General features: G+C 40.7%; 1 protein-coding gene and 1 pseudogene across 2 annotated transcripts in view; both read right to left on the bottom strand.

Annotated features, from left to right (window-relative positions):
- Positions 1–18256, bottom strand: part of SOX30 (SRY-box transcription factor 30) — a 36915-nt gene extending 18659 nt beyond the window's left edge. The window contains exons 1-4 of one of the 2 annotated variants that reach the window (XM_004587493.3): positions 17222–18256; positions 15630–15869; positions 14322–14501; positions 6673–7165 (exon numbers count right to left, since the gene is read on the bottom strand). In XM_004587493.3, coding sequence (XP_004587550.2) covers positions 6673–7165; positions 14322–14501; positions 15630–15869; positions 17222–18251 — 1943 coding nt within the window. In that variant the 5' untranslated portion in view covers positions 18252–18256. The remainder of the gene's footprint in view (positions 1–6672; positions 7166–14321; positions 14502–15629; positions 15870–17221) is intronic. The other variant, XM_004587494.4, reaches the window with a different exon arrangement.
- On the bottom strand, positions 1077–2547 carry LOC131482687 (palmitoyltransferase ZDHHC6-like; annotated as a pseudogene).
- Positions 18257–21717: the final 3461 nt, after the last annotated feature.

The raw sequence follows: 21717 nt of genomic DNA, 5'->3' as shown, positions 1-21717 counted from the left end.
ACTTCCAATGAAGAATTCCCAGTCTGGCTGGTGAGACTATCAAAGGCATAATTCTCTCTGATCCTTTCAGCTGACTGAGTAGTAGTTACCTCACAAGAATAGGCTGATCAGCACTTTAACTGCGTGTTCAGGAGAACCCTACACAGATACCTGGAATTCTCTCTGAAGTCTGTAGCTTTATGATTCTATCATGCGAAAATTAGCTAATTTGTTCTCACTAAACTCATAGTCCTGTCTCTTGAGGTTCCACCAGGATCTGTTTGTTTCTCTACCTGGCTATTTCCAGCACGTTAAGCTGAGAAACTGTGGGGTTCACCTCATTAGTTTCCTGTGTCTCAGGGATTAGTGTCCTTCATAGCCTGATGTTCAGTATATTTAAACAAAAATATTCAAAATGTTTTGCGTGATCTTTAAATAACATTTCAGACGAGAAATAAATCTAGTAAATTCAGTCCTTAGAACTGCATTTGGCTTGGTCACAAATCTTACATCTATCTATCTTCCTTCCTTCCTTTTTTATAAAATGTCCATTAGTCTTTGGCAAAATCTTCATTATTAAATGACAAGTACAAAATCTGCTTATACTGAATCCAACAAATTAAGATCTACAGTATCTGGAATATTATTTAAGAAATATCAAGCTCAGAGGGGAAACAGAGGCATCACCTGCAGATGCTCCTAGCCTAAAGGGCACGTCACCTGTAGGAGAGGTCCAGAGTTGGCAGCGCATCAAAAAACAAATTCTAGAGAAAATGCAATTGTGACTTAGCCAGTGAAATTTTTTTTCTTCTCTTTTTGGGGGAAGGAGAGAAGGTGACAAGGAGTAGAATTCAAAGAAATATACAGAATGGCTTCTCCATGTCAAAATGGTAACAAAAATATTTAATCATGGCACTAGGGAACCTTTGAGGAAAACCTTCACCACGGTAAGCTCACTGCATAATTGTTGTGTGATTATGTATAATTTTCAAGTAATGAAGCAGGGGAGGCAATCTGTTTTTCTTCTCACCCTCCAGGGTGAGACAGGCTTCCGTATCACAAGGGACACTTTTCCACAGTTTCTCAGGAACCAGCCTCTAATTTCTTGAGGCACTTTCTACAAAGGAATCATCAAGAATCGTGTCTCCATACAAGCAGTACTGTAAACCTCTCGTGGCCAAAATGAACATCCCCTTTTAGTGGCTGTGTTTGAGGCTCCTCAGTGTAGGGATTTGTGAAGAAGGTTTTTATTTATTTATTTTTTTCAAAGGACAGCAGGCACCACTAGAATTGCCTATTACTTCATAGTGAACATTTTTGATTCTCTTATCAGCTTTTTGTTCCAGTTGTTCTGTAGTTAAGCTATACTGGTGACAGCCTTCTCGTATTGGCCGCTCCAGTCCATCTCCTTCAGGGAACCCTGACCACGTAAATATCTGGTTTGAAGTTCTTCCATCTACCTCCCAAATCATAAGGAAAAACCAAGACTTCATGTAACTGATAATACTGAATTCAATCTTTAGCCTTCTCTTCAGCCATGACTCAACAGAAGTTTTGTTTCTGAGGATTATTTTCATCTGGATAAAACACAGTATCCCAACTGCGGTGTTGTTCCTAAAGTTAATCCCAAGGCAAACAAAGTGACAGTAAATGTTTCCAATCCAAAGGAGACAACTGGAAAAAGATCTCTCCACACTCATGTCAATCTTGACTGTGTTCCACCCAAGAGACAGCCAAATATAAAGCGGTGTGTACATGGTCAGAACAAAAAATGAAACAGTATGGAGATAAAGCAGTGGTGCTAACAGGAGAAACAGTGTGAAGGAAGCATAACTTCAGGAACCACTGCAGTTGTTGATCAAAGGACAGGGATGGCCCATCTTCATTACACATCAGTGGCACTTTCTGCAGTAGAGAATGTGGTGCCTTGTATGCCTGGCAAACTTTACAACACTGGAGATACATGGTGCCCTGAGAATTTTTCCGTTTCCACCCCAGAGGGACAAAGCCAGGACCAACAAACATGGCATTGGAGTAACTATGAAGAATCTTGACAATCTAATTGATCAACATGACGAAACTCACACTTCCTCCTGTGGTATGTAAGGGCCAATACCACAGCACAGGGTTGAGCATGGCCATCAAACATATTGCTGTAACCCCCATGGTGATGATGGCACCCCAGTGAAAAAGTCTCTTTAATTCTTCGAGATTTTCACACTTGATGACTGCGCAGAATGTGTCTATTTTGGCAGAGAAGAAAGCCTTTCTTTGTCCAAGGAATTATTGATTTCCTTCTTATGTGTACACATTTCCATGTGCCCCACATCCATGTGTGTTCCTTAGCTGTCATGCGTTCAAACTGTGGGGCAGTAATGCAGATTACTTCATCTTCACTGCTCAACATGTCAAAATTTTTATCCTAACAAGAAGGATCCAGGATCTTGCTTGGAAACTCAACCTCTGTCTGGTCCTGAGTGCCCTCTCTACAGCCTGGGCTCACCCAGAATGTATTTTTTTTCATTAATTATTTTTATCTTTTGATGATTTTTACATAGTTATTAAGGTGATAAGGGTCAAGGGCTACAGGAAGGTGGGAGACAAGGAGAGTAGCCACACCCAGCCTTCCAAATGCCTCTGCATTTTGGGATGGAGGACAGCCACCCGATACCACCCCAGGGTTCCGGATATGGGGCATGCTCCGAGGGTCCTGCTCAAAAGGTTTTTATAGTTCAACAGCCAGAACGTATTTCCTCCTTCTTGGGTAATTCTGTCAAGGACACCTCAATCCAGAGCAAGCCGGAAAGCAAAATCTACCTGAGCCTCAGCTGGTGCCTTTGCCACAGCTCTCCTGCTGGCTCACTCTCATCTTTACAACAGCTATTTTAGTCTATTCCTGATTTTCAATTATCTCACATTCTTGAGATGTTAATCTCATTTGTAGGGTCTACAGATCCTGTTTTTAATTAAACCTTTTTTTATTTATGGTAATTTTTCAAAGGTTATATCTTTAATGATAACTTCCTGCCACTGGAAATCCCAAGTGGCTGAGATGAGAAGTGTTCCTCCAGGGCAGACGCCCTAAGCAACTGCCAGTTCAGGACCAAGTTCCAACCTTGGAAATGCCCACATCAAGTGAATAGAGTGATGTTTAATCCTAAACCCATGTGTAAGTCCACTTAGAGTTTTGATTTCTGGCAAAAATTACATGGTGGGGAAAGACGTGGAAAAAATCTTTACTTTGTACGTTACCTGACTCAGCAATAATTATTTTTTATTCCTCTTATTAAAGTTGAAAAGCCCTTCCAGGCCCTGGTTTTATGAACTGGTTTTAGTTTCAGTCCCCAACCTTGAGAAAGTCAACCCATTACCTCTTCTCCTTATGCAGTCATTAGAACCAAAGTTTATAATTATTGAGACTATTTCTGAATTTGAAAACAATTTCCAGGATCATTTTAATTAATTTTCAGCTTGCTGGCTATTTTGGCACATGAGGTATTATTTTTTTCATTTCATTGTGCTAGGCAGAAGGCAACATTTCTAGGTAGGTATTCAGAAAATATTCTATGATTACTGTATCTGACATGTTTAGAAAAATTTTTCAACATTGGACCTGTTCAAAATTTTAAAAAGTTAAAATTAATAGTATATCATTATAAATCTAGAAATTATTTGGAGTTTTGGATTCACCTTCTTTACCATCTATGTCTGGATCTATTTTCTGTTTGTTTCAAACCAATAAAATATAATTAATATATTTTTCTATATCATTAATTGCAATAGTTTTAACTTTTTCTTTTTTTTTACTCAGTGATCAAGAAAATAAGAATCTGTCTCCTTTGAATGTGAAAGTATACTATAAGAAAGAGGTAGGGAGAAAAAAAGAATTAAAGAATGAATATAGTACATGGGAAGAAAATGCTTCAATAAGCACAGTATAAACATGATTAAGACCAAAAGGCAGGAGGAAGACACTAGTCCTCAGGAGAAGAACCAGAAGTTGTGAATGTCTGTCTCATGCAATTATTCCTTGATGAAACCACCTAACCTATTTGATTTTCACTCTAGATACACAGGGGAAAATGCACTAATTAGTTAAATACAAATAATATTTTATATGTATATACATTATGTAGACTCATATATGAGTATACTACATATGCTCATATATGTTTACTATATATAATGCTTTTTATAATTGTGGGAAAAGAAAAAATTGGGAGACAATTTTGTCATTTAGACAAGATAGATTTTTTTTTTAAAGATTTATTTTATTTTTATTACAAAGTCAGATATACTGAGAGGAGGAGAGATAGAGAGGAAGTGGAGCTGCCGGGATTAGAACCAGCAGCCATATGGGATTAAGGCGAGGACCTTAGCCACTAGGCCATGCTGCCAAGCCCCAACAATATAGATTTAACTAAAACCTATCTAGTGAGGCAAATATAATTAGGTTATTCAATTCCTTTGGGAAAATTATTATGAGACATATAGAGATACAAATTAAGGGCACAATGGCTCGACTGGCTAATCCCCCGCCCGCTTGCAAATGCTGGGATCCCATGTGGGTGCCAGTTCCTGTCCTAGCTGCTCCACCTCCCACTCAGCTCTCTGCCTATGGCCTGGGAAAGCAGCAGCAGATGTCCCAAGGCCTTGAGACCCTGCATCCACGTGGAAGACCAGGAAGAAGCTTCTGGCTCCCGGCTTTGGATTGGTTCAGCTGCCTTTTGGGGAGTGAACCCGCAGATGTCTGTCTCTCCTCTCTGTAAATCTGTTTCTAGTAAAATTAAATAAATCTTTTTAAAAAGCAGAAGAAGTCAAAAAGAAAGAAAATATAATTTAAAAGGCTAGGACCTGTTGTCATGGCATAGCAAATAAGGCTAACACCCATGATGCCAACAGTTTGAGTCCTTGCTGCTCCACTGCTGACCCAGTTCCTTGCTTGTGGGTTGGGGGAAGCAACAGAAGATGGTCCTGGTGCTTTGGGTTCTGCCATCCATGTGGGAGACCTGAGAGAAGCTGCTGCCTTTGAACTGGATCAATCCCATTGGTTGTGGCCATTTGGGAAGTGAATCAGAAGAGAGAGCTTTTTCTGTCTAGCCATCTCTCTTTCAAATAAATAAATATTTTTAAAAGGTAGGTTTCCATTTGGCAATCACATGTAGCTTAGCATACATAGTTCTAATGCACTGACATCTCAAATGAAGTAAAATTCATCATACTAGTACTTATTTACTTCATTTTTTCTAATAAAATTATTAATAAATTGAAGTATCAGTACTAAATAATAGTTCTATAGACTTCTTTTCAGAAGCGTCCTTAGAAAATATTCTTTAAAGTGTCAGATGACCTTTTAGAATTCATTCTTTTATTTAGGAAAGTCAGATTTACAGAGCAAGATCTTCCATCCACTGGTTCAATCCCCAAATGCCCTTAATGGCCTGAGCTGAGCTGATCCAAAGCCAGGAGCCAGAAGCTTCCTCTTGGTCACCCATACTAGTACAGGGGTCAAAGATTTGGACCATCCTCCACTGCTTTTCCACAAGCAGGGAGCTGGATAGCAAGCGGAGCAACAGGGAATAGAACTGGTGGTGCCCACATGGGGTACTGGTGCTGAAAAGTGGAGGATTAGCCTGTTGAGCCATTGCACCAGCCAGATGATTTATATAATAGACAAATCTTATAAACCTTGTCACAAGTATAGAAAGTAAGTAAAGTAGAATGATTTCATCTATACTTAAGAATATAATCTAATTTAATATATGAGGAAATATTGTCTGAAAGAAGATCCATTTAACTATATGAATTTTCCATTCAAAAGTATATATTTCCACATGATTTTCTGTTAGAAATCAACAGCTAAATTAAGTTCCCTATTTTTGACTTTCGTCTGGCCCAACCCTGACCATTGCAAAAATTAGAGTCAACTAGTGAATGGGTATACACTCTCACTGTCTCTGCCGTGCCAGTGCATGAGTGAATGCATGCATGCATACATACATACATACATAAACAAGTAAGATATTTAAAAACAGAAGTAAGGTTAATACCACTTTATCCGAAATACTTGCAAGGAAGTTGAACTGTACCATTCCAAAATCTACACAGTTGTTTTTTCTAGGTATTTCCCTATAAAACTAAATTCCTCATTGGTCATTTACTTGGGAAATTTTATGATTTGTTAAAAAGAGCACTGAGAGGAAGTGTAATTTAGAATTAGTTATTTAAACTCTTTCAGAACAACTGCTCTATCTTCTATATTCCTGCTACTCAAAATGTGCTTCTCAAACTAGCAAAGTTGGCGTTACAAAGAAGCTTGTTAGAAACATGGACTATCAGACTATATACTCTGACAAGCTATCCTTTAACTTACATACTCTTAGACTTTGAGAAATTCTGCTCTGTACAGCAGAATTTTATTAAATGATCCTAATGTCCCTCATAGCTGCTTTCCATGAGAATTCATATCTGACAACACTGAAACCTGTCTTTTCACATGGCAAGCTGACTGCAGTGTCCTACCCCTCTTTACCTGTGACACTCTTCTGCCCTGTTTGCTGAAATTCAACCTCTAAAACAGATTCCAAGCAGAATCAACAAGGCCCCCTGGTTTCAGTAAAAATCAGATACCTTCAGAGTGAAAAATCTCATTAGCTAAATATTTTGGTCAAAGAAAAACAAATGTTCATTTACCTTGATGGGAAGTAGTGAGGTCCAGGCAGGAAGTAAGGGTGATGAAAAGAGAATCTTGGTGGCGTCCCAAACAGTGTGGCTGGATGGCCAAGGGGCGTGGGCTGGTAGACATGTGGGTGTGGAATGGGAGAAACCGGGGGTATGGGCGCACTTCTCGGACAAGAGGGAATGCTGGGATATTCCTTTGGCGGTTGGATAGTCGAGGCTGCAAATCTGGCATGGGCAGTACTTGCACTAGTTGGAATCCTACTGGTGTTCTCCAGAGAGACGGGAGCAGGCCTCTTCACAGAGTGACTGGCTCCAGAATGCAGGCGATGATTATCCGATGGAGAAGGCCCAGCAAAATGCTGAGGTGGGAGTGGTGGGCGGAGGGGCAAACTTGGAGCCGGAACAGCTACTTGGGCTGCACTGGAGACGCTAGGCTGGAAAAGTGTGATAGGGCTTGGGCGCTGGACTGGAGGTGTGGGCAACTGGATGGCAGGTGGAGCGTCACCTTTAGAAAAATAAATGATACAGGTCAAACATTCATCGCGCCATTCCACACTTCACTTTGTTCAGTAAAATTTGATACACTGTATAAGCAGAGGTCATCACTGGGTGCATTACCTAATAGACTCATCATGTCAAATCAATTTATTTACAGTATCTTTAACAAACTAAAAGTATCTTGTTTTCTTTTTTATTTACTTCTTTGCCAATCAAACTCCAAGTTCCATAAAGACTTTTTCTATTCTGTTTACTGTTGTCTTCTCAACACACAAAATTATGCTTGGCACAGAAAAGGATCTCAATGAACAGTTTTTCAAATGAATAAATGAGTGAAACCACAGACAAACTGAAACAATGAATACAAACAAACGCTAGTATGCACATTTCTAAAAGTGTGAAATTACTGACAGTAAGTCACCTTTAAGGAATGGCCATTAACAAGAAAGATCAGGGAAGTACGAAAAATTACTTGAACTTTCTATTATCTAAATAGTTAATTTTCTTTTCAATATTAATAGGGGTTTCAGAGAGGTGATTCAGATGACTGTTCTTTCATTTTGTATACTCTATATTAAACTAAATTATAAATGATATAGTATTTTCCTTTTTTTCTGTGACTTATTAATTTCTAGTGGAAAGGCAGGATTTATAGAGAGAAGGAGACGCCACTATCTTCCGTGCCCTGCTTCACTCCCCAGCTGGCCACTGTGGCCGGAGCTGAACCAATCTGAAGCAGCCAGGAGCTTCTTCTGGGTCTCCCATGTGTGGGTGCAGGGTCCCAAGGCTTTGGGCCATCCTCTGCTGCTTTCCCTGGCCAAAAGCAGAGAGCTGGATGAGAAGTAGAGCAGCTGGGATTAGAACTAGCAACCATATGGGATGCTGCTCTTGGAGGTAGAAGATTAGCCAGTTGAGCCAACATGCTGGCTCCATAAATGATATAAGTTTTGAGAGAAAAAATCCTTCACTGTATCTAGTCTTCAATGTGAAGACAGAAGGAAATTTCCAAGGAAGAGTAGGATGCCATAGGCCAACCATTTGTGACAGGACTGAAAAGACTACGACTGTAACACAGTGTGACATATATGGCAGAATTTTAAAAAGTAGAAGTATCAGTTATGTGTTCTTTCTATTCCCAAAGGAGACGACTACTGATTTTCTTATTATGTTAATAACACAGCTTCAATTCAGCTAAATTTCCTGAAGAACACAGATTGAAGCCACAGAAAATGAGTTACAATCCAATTTATTCTGGTGCAATTAGGTATCTTCTATTAACCAGGAGACAGTTTAAAAACAGATCCTTAGAAATATGTCAGAAGCAAATGTGGATCTTCTTTCAATTTTATCCTTTTTCTTTCTCTCTAGAGAAGCAAATCATGTTTCTCTTAAACCTGGAAGTAGAGTATCAAGGGACATATCTGTTTCAAAACAGCCCCTGACTTAGAGAAGCAGAGGAGTAGGGAGTCAGTAAGGCTGCCCTGATTCACCGTTGATGATGTTACAAAGACCCAGTCCATCCACCTCTGAAGCACAGGCCCCACCCAGGCCTGTCCTACTATATCAAGCACAAGGGAATCCCCCTTCAAATTCTTTCTAGATCAAGCTCTCTAAACCTGTTATCTATAAAATAGTTTGAACATTTGTAACCAGTATCATTTCAGCTTTTCCCTCTCCTGCTCTGCCCCTACAATTACCAAACTGGGATCTTGAAAGCAAACTGTTTTAGTCTTATTCATATCTCCAATATCTATTATAGAACCTGGTTAATGAAAAAAAACACAGGAAAGATATGAATTTACTAAAGAAAAAGTGAATAGATGAGCCCAAAGCTGTCAGCATATCACCGATCAGGTGCAGGAGAATCAAACCTTTTATAAACTAAGTCAGGCTGACTTTTAAAAGTTTTCAAGTCAGCAGAAAAAAAATTGTCTCTGATTTAAATCTTTTTCTTATACCCAATACAAAAAGCTTTTCAGTCTTTGATTTGAGAAGTATGATTTTTCTTGGCAAAGAAAAAGTAAATCATTACAGACATACAGAACCTGTGATTGAGTTAAGATTACAGGACAGAGGGATTTTTTTTATCAAGAGGTTTGATACCAAAGATATGATAAAAGAGGTGTCAATGAGACATGTGGCGATAATCATCCTTTGAATTAATTCAACAAATAGTAAGCAACTAACATGCAACATGCACCGGGTACTATTTTGGCTTTTGGCAAAAAATTATAGGGATAAAGAGTTAATCTGGAAGTATAAAGAAAACATCCTAAATACAAAAATTCAAGTTGCCAAGCAGGAGGTTGAAGTCTGCTGGTGAATAGAAAACATTGTGGAAAAAAGCATAATTCTAATATGTCAAATTTTAAATAAGGCATGCTAGAAACTAGCCAGTCACTTATTTTCTCTTCCTGCACACATCTAGAATTGTATTTTCCAGCCTCCCTTGAAATGAGGAGTGGCCATGTAGCTAAGGCGAGTAATCAGTGGAAGGACTGGTCCATAAAAGATTTTCATGCAGATCCTCCATGCTCTTTTACTTTCTTAGACTCATGCACAGCAATACAATCACCCCATATTAAGATAACGAAGCCATAGAGTAGAATATGTCTGGGTCCATGAATCATCTTCAGGAAGAAAGCCATTTACCAACCAGAAATATTCGCTGAAGCTTTTACATGGGTGAAAAAGAAGCTTGGTGTCTAAATAACTATGTTTTAGCACTTGTTAAAGTAGCTGGTATCATGTAATCATTTCAAGAGACAAAAAGCCACATTTCAAATCTATAACATAGTATGAAATGGGACCAGTGTGGTATAGTGGGTTAAACCAATACAGTGTCCCCTATCAGAGTGCAAACCTGAGTCTTGGCTTCCCTGATTCTAATCTGGTTTTCTGCTAATGTGCCTGGGAAGGCAGCAGCAGACTGTCCAAGTACCTAGGTCCCCCGACTCTTCATGAGCTGTGAAGCAGTGGGGAATGGCAGAAATTGAGGACAAGTTCGATTTTCTAGAAAAGCAAGGTTTACGGAGGTAATCTTAGAGGAATAAAATAAAAACGTGCCAGTAGTCCTGGTTTTAGGACAAATAATTGTTTATTGGAATAAGTAGGGTTATTAAGGTTCAGAGCAAAATTAAAGAAAGTTGAATAAAAGACAAATAATGGAGAAAAACTACTAGAACATGTATAAATTCAGTGTGTAAAATATTATGCAGTGGTAATCACAACATGTTTAAATTTAAGATCCTGGTTAATAAGAAAAGACAAAAAAAATCACTGTAGGATTACTCCTTCTTTGGAATATAAACACTGATTAGCGAAAAAATCTGATAGAAATAACCAAAACAAAATATTACAGAAAAATGAAAGCTAATGCTAAAAACAACAACAAATGTAGCTCAAAATCAGACTGTTATTACAGCTAACTGGCCAAATTAAAGAGAACTTAGCAAAAGTTTGTGCAGAGGTCAGTATTGTGGAACAATGAGTTAAGCTGATGCCTTTGACTCTAACATCCCATGTGGGTGCTGGTTCAAATCCTGGCTGTTCTACTTCTGATCCAGCTCCCTGCTAATGAGCTAGGGAAAGCAGTGGAAGATGGTCTCACATTGGGTCCCTATACCCATGGGGGAGACCCAGAAGAAGCTTCTGGCTCCTGGTTTTTCCTGGCCCAGGCACACCTGTTGCAAACCAGGCAATGGATGATCTCTCCCTGTCTCTCATTCTCTCTCTTTGTAATTCTGCTCTTCAAACAAATCTTTAAAAAAAAAAAAGTGTGTCCAATTATGCAAAACAAATATGCCTCAAGTGGTAAGCCAGATGTAAAAAATTTGACAGTGCAGGGGGCTAGCACTGTGGTGAAGTGGACTAAGCCACCGTGTGCCACAGTGGCTTCCCATATGAGTATTCTTTTGAGTTTCAGCTACTCAAGTTTTGATCAGCCACCTACAATGAACCTGGGAATGCAGTGGAAGATGGCCCAACTACTTGGGCTCCTGTCACCCACACTGGAGACTCGGATGGAGTTTTAGGCTCCTGGCTTTGGTCTGGCCCAGCTGGGGCCATTGCAGCCATCTGGGAAGTGAACCAGAAGATGAACATTTTTCTTTCATTGTCTCTTCCTCTGTTTCTCTGCTTTTCAAATAAATAATTATGCAGTCCAAAGTAAAATCAATGGTAGTGTAACTCAGAGGCCTCCAAGTCAGTTCTGTTTGGCTCTCCAAATACTTTTACAGTGAGAAGTATCAATTGAATTAGCCATTGTAGCATACCAAACAACTGGAAACTCCTGCCTAATAAATAAGGCCTTACGATTTCTGAACCCTAATTAATTTTCATAGTAGACAGCTTAAGAATATGGATCAGCTACAATATAATGCAAATTCATATAATGTTCAAATTAGCAGAATGAATATAGGTAGATATTAGGCATTTACCTAAGAGCTATAATAAAATCTCAAAAGCAGAACTGAGAACCTAACTTTTAAAGTGTATATGAATGGCCTCTTCCAGGACATTTTTGAAAAGTGAATCTAACTTCCAGGTCTGAAGTGGAAACCTTGAGAACTCTAGTGTGATGAGTCTATTTCAACACTTAAAAAGTTGATGAAATCTATATAGTATCCTATCAGCACACTGCTCATGGAAAAAGAGAGGGGCTGGCATTGTGATGTAGCTGCTAAAGCCACTGACTGCGATGCCCACAGCCCTTTTGAGCACCAGTTCCACAGGTCCAGCTGCTGCACTTCAGGTCAGTTCCCTGCTAATGGCCCGGAAGGGCAGCAGCTGGCTCAAGGATTTAGCTCCCAGCTACCTACATGAGAGAACCAAACGAAGCTCCTTACTCCTACCTTTAGCCTGGCCCACCCCTGGCTATCAAGAACAAGTAGATCTCTCCTGTCTCTTCTCTAACTCTTTCAAAACACATAAATTTTTTTGAAAAGAAAAAGCTGCTTGTGTTGGTGAGAACTATCACACCTCATTACCTTGATATCTTTATTCTATGGAGATAAAACAAAATTACCATGACTTTATATTCAATATTTAAAATTTGTTGAAAGAAATCACAAAGAAAAGGTAAAAATGAGCACCTGCAGATGTTAGAACAATGATTCCCAGGGGATTTGTTCAAAAATTTATTTTTATTTATCCATTTTGTAAGTGATTTAGACAAAGAATTACCCAGTGGAATTTCTAAATTTTCAAGTTATACTAACCCCTCTACATAACATAACGCAAAGCTGATGAGAACAAACTAAAATAGCATATTGAAGTTCGTATGATTAGGCAGCACAATGGCAGATAAATTCCATCTCTTATTATGATACACATTTGGGAAAATAACTCCAAAATTGTGTTTTTAAGAATATGCTTTTTGTTTATCACTTAAGCTCCAAGAAAGAAATCTTTTGGCATTAGATATGAGCAGATAGAAGGACTATTATGTGTGTGCATAAGGGAAGCAAACATTATCATGATCTTGTCTTAAATTTGATTATTGTTGTGTATGGCTCTGAAATATTTCTCTTTTTTTGGCTCTGAAATTATTTCCTATAATTCTGCCTGTCATAGGTTCATACTAACCTACAGCATCATGGATGTAAGAACACTAGCAATAGTTTATGAAAATTCTTGTTTTTAGTTCCCCTATATCTCAAAATGGCACAAAATTTAAATATTGTGTAAAATTTCAACTGCTTCAATTAAGAACATTGCTCAATCTATTCCTGGAAACAGAAAATCTAACAGTAGAAGTAAGTGAGGTCTTGCGGGGGGGAAAAGACTAAGAGCAGAAACATATAATCTGAAAAGATAAATCATAAATAATGTACCATAAAAACAGGATCAAGTGAACCAAGGCAAGCCTATACTGAAATACAGCATTAAAGGAGATACTGTAAAACAGTGAAGTGTGAGAATGGCTGACTTTGCCAGAAGAGAGCACAGCTGACGGATCAGCCTTCTTAAACCCAGGCATCTTGGACATAACTTCATTGAAAAGGATCTCTGAAATGACATCTGATAAAAAATAGAGTGAAAACATGTAAGCTTCTGCTAAGCCCATTTCCAAGATACCTAAATCTCTCCATTTACAGGAGTGGCTTTAGTGCCAGAAAAATCTGAGTAGGCAATCAGATTTAGACAGCTACAATGAATGTACAACACTCTTCTTCAGAGACAGCTAACACAGGTTTTGGAAGACCAAATCAATGTGGATAACTGTGTAACAAGTCCTTAACAAACTAGACTCTCCATTTTGGGTTCTCAAAACTGACAAGAATTGTAAAATATTGATAGTAGAGGAAAAAATTTAGGAAGAGGCAATAATTATCTGGTGTTTCGTATCTGGTAAAAAAAAAAAAACAAAAAACAACAAACAAACAAACAAAAAAAAACCAGACTATTCCCATTGCTTTTCTAGAGCAGCAACAAATGAGCCTAACACATCGTCATCATTAGTAAGTTCCGGGGCAGGATGCCTCACTCCATTAGGAAGGCATTTTTTTGTGCTGATAGCAAAAAGACACTCCTGTCTCCTGCTGAATTACTCCAGTCATTTCCTCTGCCTAATCTATGGGCTTGTCCTGATTTGCTTAAAAGGTCTGAGATTTTTGGGCCCGGCGGCATGGCCTAGCGGCTAAAGTCCTGGCCTTGATAGCCGCGGGATCCCATATGGGCGCTGGTTCTAATCCCGGCAGCTCCACTTCCCATCCAGCTCCCTGCTTGTGGCCTGGGAAAGCAGTTGAGGACGACCCAATGCTTTGGGACACTGCACCCGCGTGGGAGACCTGGAGGAGGTTCCAGGTTCCCGGCTTCCGATTGGCGCGCACCGGCCCGTTGCGGCTCACTTGGGGAGTGAATCATTGGATGGAAGATCTTCCTCTCTGTCTCTCCTCCTCTCTGTATATCTGACTTTGTAATAAAATGAATAAATCTTTAAAAAAAAAAAGGTCTGAGATTTTACACATGGATGATTTGCCACTCTGGCAAACTGAGCGCTTGGATTACTGAATTTTTTCCTTCCATTCATGCTTTTGCTTCCCTCCTTTTTGATTTTAATAATGTTTTTATAAGTTATTGTTTACAAAAAACGTATAAGAAATAGGTAAATTTTCAAGCACCTTTTTAAAAACAGTAATTGACAATAAGGGCTGACTCACCAACTGGATGAGTGACGGGGTTCTGCAGGTTAGGTATTACCACAGAGTAGGTAGGTGACCGGTACGGATAAATTGTTGTTGGATTTGTAGAGATGATATTCTGTGTGGTACCAGAAAATACATTGGAAACACTTAGAGGAAAGCGTTTTCGCTTCCCTGGACGAGGCTGATAAACCCAACCTATAGAAGAAAAGAAACTATTTTTAATATAAAGGTATAGATGGCTTAGATTTTAGACGATTTTCCACAGTATAATGCAAAGTAACTTGGCTCTATGGTATTAGGTGAATGACATTTTAACATATGTATGTATCCATACAGTTTCTATTAGCCAACGCTGTAACCCCTAACTGAAGAGGAATGTCAAATGACATATCCAATAACACAAACTGAATCTATAATAGAACCAGTGGCCACTGTGCTTAAATCCAAAGCCTGTCCTCTACCTATAGAACACATTATACATGTCTTCCTGTTCCTTCACTTTACGTAAGATACAATTGTTTCTTTCTTGCAGTACAATAGTCACGAAGGAGCAATCGCTATTTTTATACTCAGCTCAGGAAGAGTCACAGTCTTACACTTGGCCAACTTCATCTCCTCTACAGTCAAAGACTGCAGTCAATGGCAGCTGTCAGTAGAAATGATACAGCCACTGTAAGCAGAAGGATCTCTGGTTCCCCCACAGCTGCTGCCTCTGATCTTCCCTCCAAGAACCTGTCTGCTCATACTTAATAATCCTTTATCCACCAAGAATGGTCATGTTGGGCATATACGTGTGCATCCTCCCAAGCTTAATCACTGCTCAGATTAGGAATCAGCATCATTTCAAACTATATTGTGACACAGATAAAGACAACATGCTGGTAAAATGGAACATGGTATTAATCTCTGCATTCTCATTGTCTTTGAGCATGTACTACGCTTATTATTGCTACAATTTTAAGTCCACAAAAGTCTTTGTACATCTGCAAGAATATCTGCAAAATTATAGCCTAAAATTCTGAATACTTATTTTAATTAAATTTAAATCTATATCTATCTATATATTTAATCAAACTCAAAGTAAAACTATACATCCCTGGCTTGCATTAGTTGGTAAATATGAGACCAGATATCCTTACACCTGGACACTTAGGCTGAATACCATTCTGATTCTTAAAATTAGTCGTTATTCTTTTTATTACACATAACAGATTAGGAAAAAAGAACTAAATTTTTGTCTTTCAGTTTCACTTAACTTAATCGCTTTCAAAAAAAATTAATTTGAAAGAAATTAGAAAGATGCTTTTCACTTCATTTGATTACCGGGAAATTCCTCTCTGTGTTTTTCTTTAATCTTTTGGGCTTCATCATAATAGGGTTTCTTTTGTTCTTCACTAAGTTTATTCCACTCTAACCCGAGCTGGACACTGATTTCTGCATTGTTGGCTGCTGGGTTAGCTTTGGCTAGTGCCGGCCGGTGGATCCTCGCCCAAACCATAAATGCATTCATAGGTCGCTTCACATGACCATTTCTGTCCTTACTGAAGGGAGTGTCTGGTATTCCTGCATAACAAAAAGTAAGAGATTAGATTACTATGCCACACACACAAATTTTAAAGTAAGTGTACCTCCATCTAACTTAAATTTTTTAATATCTAGAGAAGATAAATACCTCAATGTAGTCAATGAACTGTTAATATGCCAGAATTCCTTATAGCCTCTGAACCCAGCATTCTAAACTTTAGCTTAGAACGATTCTTTTATTGAAAATATTGTAGAAATAACAACATGAATGCAGCACATTTCTGACATAACTTATCTACACAGATGCTTCCTAAATGTTTACTGGAACTGAATTGCATGCTGGACTGTCCTTTAAAGCAAAAATCTGTCTAACATCACTGCAGTCACTGTAGTTCATTGTGATGACATAGCTCCTAATTATAGTCATCAACACTGGGCCCACGTCATGGGAGAAAAGCAGGAAAAAAGGAATAAAAGTGACTTTGAGAGTCACAGAGCCAGTTGAAATTAAAGCTATTTACCTCCGTGAATTTTTTGTGTTCCCTAAAAAACAAAAAAACTGTGTATAAACTTTTCTCTTTAGAGATACTTGACATTAAAAATTAAGCAAAAATACAATGAATCAAGTACATAAAATCTCCATGGCTGTTGTTTTAGAAAACAAAGTCTTAAAACTACCAAAGATAAAAACATAGAGGAAGATAAAAAGAATGTAGGCAAAAGGTGGAAGAAAACAGAAACAGTAACAATAAGCATAAAAGTTAACAAAAAGATAAATGGGAAAATTAGTATGACTTTCTAAAGCATTGACTTAGGTATAGTTCTGTCAATTAAATTTAAGAATTCTGAGAAATTTATTTTTGGTTGTTAACTACTCTAACTGTAGTCATTTCATTAAAAAACGTCTTTCTAGCATATTCTATAGTATTTTCTACCTAAAACCTTAGCTTTTAGAAGAATAAATTTTAGAGCTTTTACATCTAATAACATATTTTCTCCTAAAATTACTGTTCATTTTAAAAGATCATCTGTATAATCAATGTAAACTTCCCTGCTTACACAGTTTTACTTAAACACCACTTTTTCTTTTCTAACACAAACGTTTACAATCTTTCTGCTGCTGGTTTGCAGCACAGACACTGAAGGCTTCGCGCTAACAAGAGAATATTCCTGGTCATCTAAGGATTGTCTGCGAATCTGGAACCCGCTGGTGTTATTTCACTGTAAACATACAAGCCAATCAGAAGCGATACCTGTGCAGACTTGGCCCTGAAAAGAATCAGTTCCGGGATTTTACTTTTTCTAAGTTTAGGCTTCTGAACTGCCGACAGTTCAGTTACGGGGCACCACGGACGAAGTCTGGAAAACCAGACTCCCCTGCCGTCTAGTACCTGCGTCTGAAGGAAGCACGGTGAGCGGGACGTCTTTGGTTTCAATCTTGACAGAAGGCTCCAGTAAGGACTGCATTTTAATAGGCACAGGTGTCAGGGGGACCTTGGTCAATCGGATCAGATCTGAAGGTGGTGGTCCCTGGAACTGGATCCGCGCACCAGGGGGCACGGTGTGGAGAGTCAAAGGGATCCTCAGGTCTTGCTGGTGAGGGCCAAAGGCGCTGGATGTCTGGGCTAGGATTGCTTCCTTGCTGTCGTGGCCCAGGCCATTGGACGTGGCTTCGGGGCCCAGACCGCAGTCCTCGTGGAATCTCTCGGGCTCCTCCGTTTTGATGACTCCATCTCTTAAGGCTGCTAGACTTACGCCTTCCCCGGTATCCCTCAGGATCTCTTCCGTCTCCAGCTTGCCTTTCTCACTCCCTCGGCTGCTGTCGAGGGCCGCCACGGGGCATTCTCCCCTGACCGACCTGGAGGCTCTAGGCCCCACCTCAATGGCCCTCCAAGATGCCAACGACTGATCCAAGCTGAGCCCGGGCTCCGGCTTCTCGGCCTTGACCTGCAGCACCCGGGGCTGCATTGGGTGCAGCTCCGGCCTACAAGGGGTGCCCTCAGACGTGGGGGGTGGCGGTGGCGGCGGCAGCAGCAACAGCTCCGGCCTCAGCTGCAGCAGCCGGGCCTGCCCTGGGGAGGCCGTGGCGCCCTCGTCCTGGGATTGAGCCTGTGGTGGCCCTGGCGGTGGCGGCAGCAGCAACACCTGCTCCGACTTCACTTGGAGCAGCCGTGGAGCCGCGGGCGCTACACCCGACGCAGGGCCGTCTCCACACGACGACGACGACGATGACGAGGCCACGGTCGCAATGGCGGCCGCGCACGGAACAGGTGGCGACGGAGGGGGTTCGGCGGCCGCTGCCTGAAAGGAGGAGCCCTCGACCGGCGGCAGCGAGGGTGGAGCCGGGCGCAACGGGCGCGGTGGGGTGGCCCTCGGCGGTTGGCGCGGCTGAGGCGACGGCTCCGGCCTGGCCCTCTCCATGCGCGGTTGGCAGGGGGACGCCCAGGCCTGCTCCCGGCTCAGATTATGAGCTCAGCCGTTTGTTGGCGTCCTCTTCCCCCCTCCCGCCCCCTTTCAGTTAAGACCCTTCCAAGGCCTTTGCTACCCAGGACCCTGCGCGGTTCCAACAGGGCAGCTCTGGGCTCGGCCTCGCCCAATCCCCCTCGTCCTGGGGACCCCGTTCCGCCAATCACAGGTGCGTTCTTCGGCTCCACCCGCCCTCTGCTCTTGCCACGTGCCAAGCCCTCGAATCACCCGTGACCATCGCACCCCCGGCGCTTGTTGCTCATTTGATCCCCGCGGACTCTCCCTCTCTTCCGAGTTCTCTTCGGAGTGACCCCTCCCCCGCCCAGAGCACCCGACAATGGCGTTGCCCAGGAAACTGTGCAGTTCTAGCCCTTGATTGTACCGCTGGGGTACAATCGTGACCCTCTTAAACTGGGCTGCGAGAGCAGGCCTTGTGCCTGCGCTTTGTGCGACCATTGTACCGGGAAGTTGCCGGTTCCTTCGGGCCTGGACGATGATGATTATACAACTGATAAACCTACGAAATGACGCTTAACTTTCAGTTGCCACAGCCCCGTTTCCCACACTTCTCAAATTTACCTGCTTCTTTGAGCCTTCACCACCATAACCGTGTTGGGAACTTTGTTTGGTCACGTGGAAACTGCTCGCTTCGGCAGCACATATACTAAAATTGGTCACGTGGAAACAGCCCCAGCCCTAAAGTCTCCCTGCCTTTTACTTTGGCCCATTACATACCAACTCCCCATGAGCATTTAAAAATGCAAACTGCAGTCGGGCACAATGGCTCACTGGCTAAATCCTCACCTCGCAAGCCCCGGGATCCCATATGGGCACCAGTTTGTGCCCCGGCTGCTCCACTTCCTATCCAGCTCTCTGCTTGTGGACTGGGAAAGCAGTTGATAGCTCAAAGCACTGGGACTCTGCACCTGCATGGGAGACCCAGGAGAGGCACCTGGCTTCGGATTGGCTCAGCCCCAGCCATTGCGGCCACTTGAGGAGTGAACCAGCAAACGGAAGATGGATCTATCCTCTCTGTAAATCTTTCAAAATAAAACTTAAAAAATGCAAACTGGTCCTATCACACTGGTTTCTTCCATCTTTCTTTGGCTTCCCACTGACGAGGTGATGATCTCTAAAATCCTTGGCAAAACGTGAAAACATCCAAAAGTCTCTGGCCTGTGCCTGCTCATGCTACCCCTGGTTCTGTGGGACTCGGCCACCTTGCCCCTGGCCTCACTGGTTCTCTTGCTACCATGAGGGCCCCTGAACCTGCCAGAAGGCTCTTCCTCCCTTTGTGTCTCCTTATTTCCTCTTGACTGCAGCTCATCAGAAAAGCCTTTTCTTTTTTCCTCAGGTCCAATGCCCCTTACAAACTCATCCATCGTTGATTTACCACAATCTGTCATGTATTTGTGTATGATTCTGCCTCTGCCACTTAGCTGTAAAATCCCTTACAGGAAGAATTGCTTGTTTTTCACTTACTGAACTGTCATGTTGACCAGTGAACCTGACATGTACAAAAAGCATCCTAATATGGTTTAGCCCTGCCCACTGCTCTCTGTTGCTCTTTCAAATAAATACATTAAAAAAAATTATTCATGAATAAATTAATCCAAGTGTAGAACTGCATGCTGAAACTTACAGACACTGCTTACTAATCAAAGACCAAAGTAAGTGGAGATATAGGACCCAGTGCAATAGCCTAGTGGCTAACGCCCTCACCCTGCATGCACTGGGATCCCATATGAGCGCCGGTTCATACCCCAGCGGCCCTGATTCCCATCCAGCTCCCTGCTTGTGACCTGGGAAAGCAACTGAGGATGGCCCAAAGCCTTGGGACCCTGAACTCACGTGGAAGTCCTGGAGGAAACTCAGCTCAGCTCCGGCCATTGCAGTCACTTGGGGAAGTGAATCATCAGATCTTCCTCTCTGTCTCTCCTCCTCTCTGTAAATCTGACTTTCTAATAAAAATAAATAAATCTTTTTTGAAAAGTGGAGGTGTACTGACGTTTGCAAATTAGCAATTCTGTAATTTTATGCTTTAAGTTTCTCCAAAATTGATTATAGATTCAATGGATTTCCTGTCTAAATCCCAGCAGGTGTTTTCTTAATAAGATAAAATTAGTGTTTTAAAAATCAGTCTCAATAATAGCCAACATAACTTTAAAAACAGTTTGAGAACTGACATGACCCAAGTTCAGTCCTTATTTCTCCTGATACTTTCCTCACCTTTTTTCATGCGTTGAAATACCTACCCTTAATCCCCAAAGAGCAAAAAAATTTTTAATATTTTTATCTCTGTTGTTTGAATTAGATAATTTTTAGTGATATATTGTCAAGCCTGCTGATTCTTTCACCACCTTGATTTTTCCTGCTCAGCTTATTTATGCAAATTCTCATTTCAATTATACTTTTGAACTGTTAACTTTTGGCTATTAATGTTTCTGTTTACTAAAATGTACTGTTTGTTCATTTTATTGTGATAACTTAATTTTTTGAAAACGTTTTGTTATAGTTTCTGCCATACATTGAATATGATTTGGCCTCCGGTACTTTGTGGTAGTGAAAAACTAATGCATTTTCCCTAAAGTTTTTGTCTTCTATATCCAACATGTGGACATCACTCAGAATACATTTCTAGTCACAGAAAATTTTCTTTAGGTTTTATAATGAATCTGAAGGATTTTTTGCTGTCTTCTCTCATCTGCCATGGAAGGATTTCAATAACTGTCAAGTGACATATGGAATAGTAGGGTCTATTATTTAGTGATAGACATTTACCATAAAGGATCACTTTCTTGTGATTTTGTCCTAATGGGTTAAGCAAGGGCCTCACAATCTCCTAACCAGAATCTCAGAATACAACTTTGTTTTGGAAAAGGATCTCTGGAGACAAATGTAGTTAAGGATTTAGAAGGTATCATACTGGATTTGCATGAACACTACATCTAGTAGTCTGTTTGCTTTGAAGAAGAAGAGAGGATACAGGGAAGTCACTGAAATGATGCAAGCACACTGAAATGATGCTCCCGACTTCCAAGAAGTGCCATGGACTGCTGGGAGCCATCAGAAGAGAGGGAAGACGTTTTGAGCACCCTACCATCCCAAGCCTTGAGAAGGAACCAATCTGTCTGAATCTTGATTTCATATATGCACTGTGAAAGCAGGCATGCCTATACCATGATTTAAAAATAATTTCTCTAGAAATGCGGAAGAACACATCTGTTGCTTTAAGTAACCCAAATTGTAATACTTTAATACAGCAGCCGTAGGAAACTAATTGCTTTCTTAATAGAAAATGCGCTGCAAAGAGGTCTGGGACTGGTTCTTTTTATGAGTGACAACACCACATTGACAGACTACAGGAGAGTTTCCTTTTGCTGATTGATTCGTTATTCAACAATTTGTTATTCAACAAATA

Source organism: Ochotona princeps, chromosome 19 (assembly GCF_030435755.1).
Source record: "Ochotona princeps isolate mOchPri1 chromosome 19, mOchPri1.hap1, whole genome shotgun sequence".
NCBI classification, from domain to species: Eukaryota; Metazoa; Chordata; class Mammalia; order Lagomorpha; family Ochotonidae; genus Ochotona; species Ochotona princeps.
The sequence above is the reverse complement of the archived record's forward strand: the minus strand, read 5'-3'. Positions and strand labels throughout refer to the sequence as shown.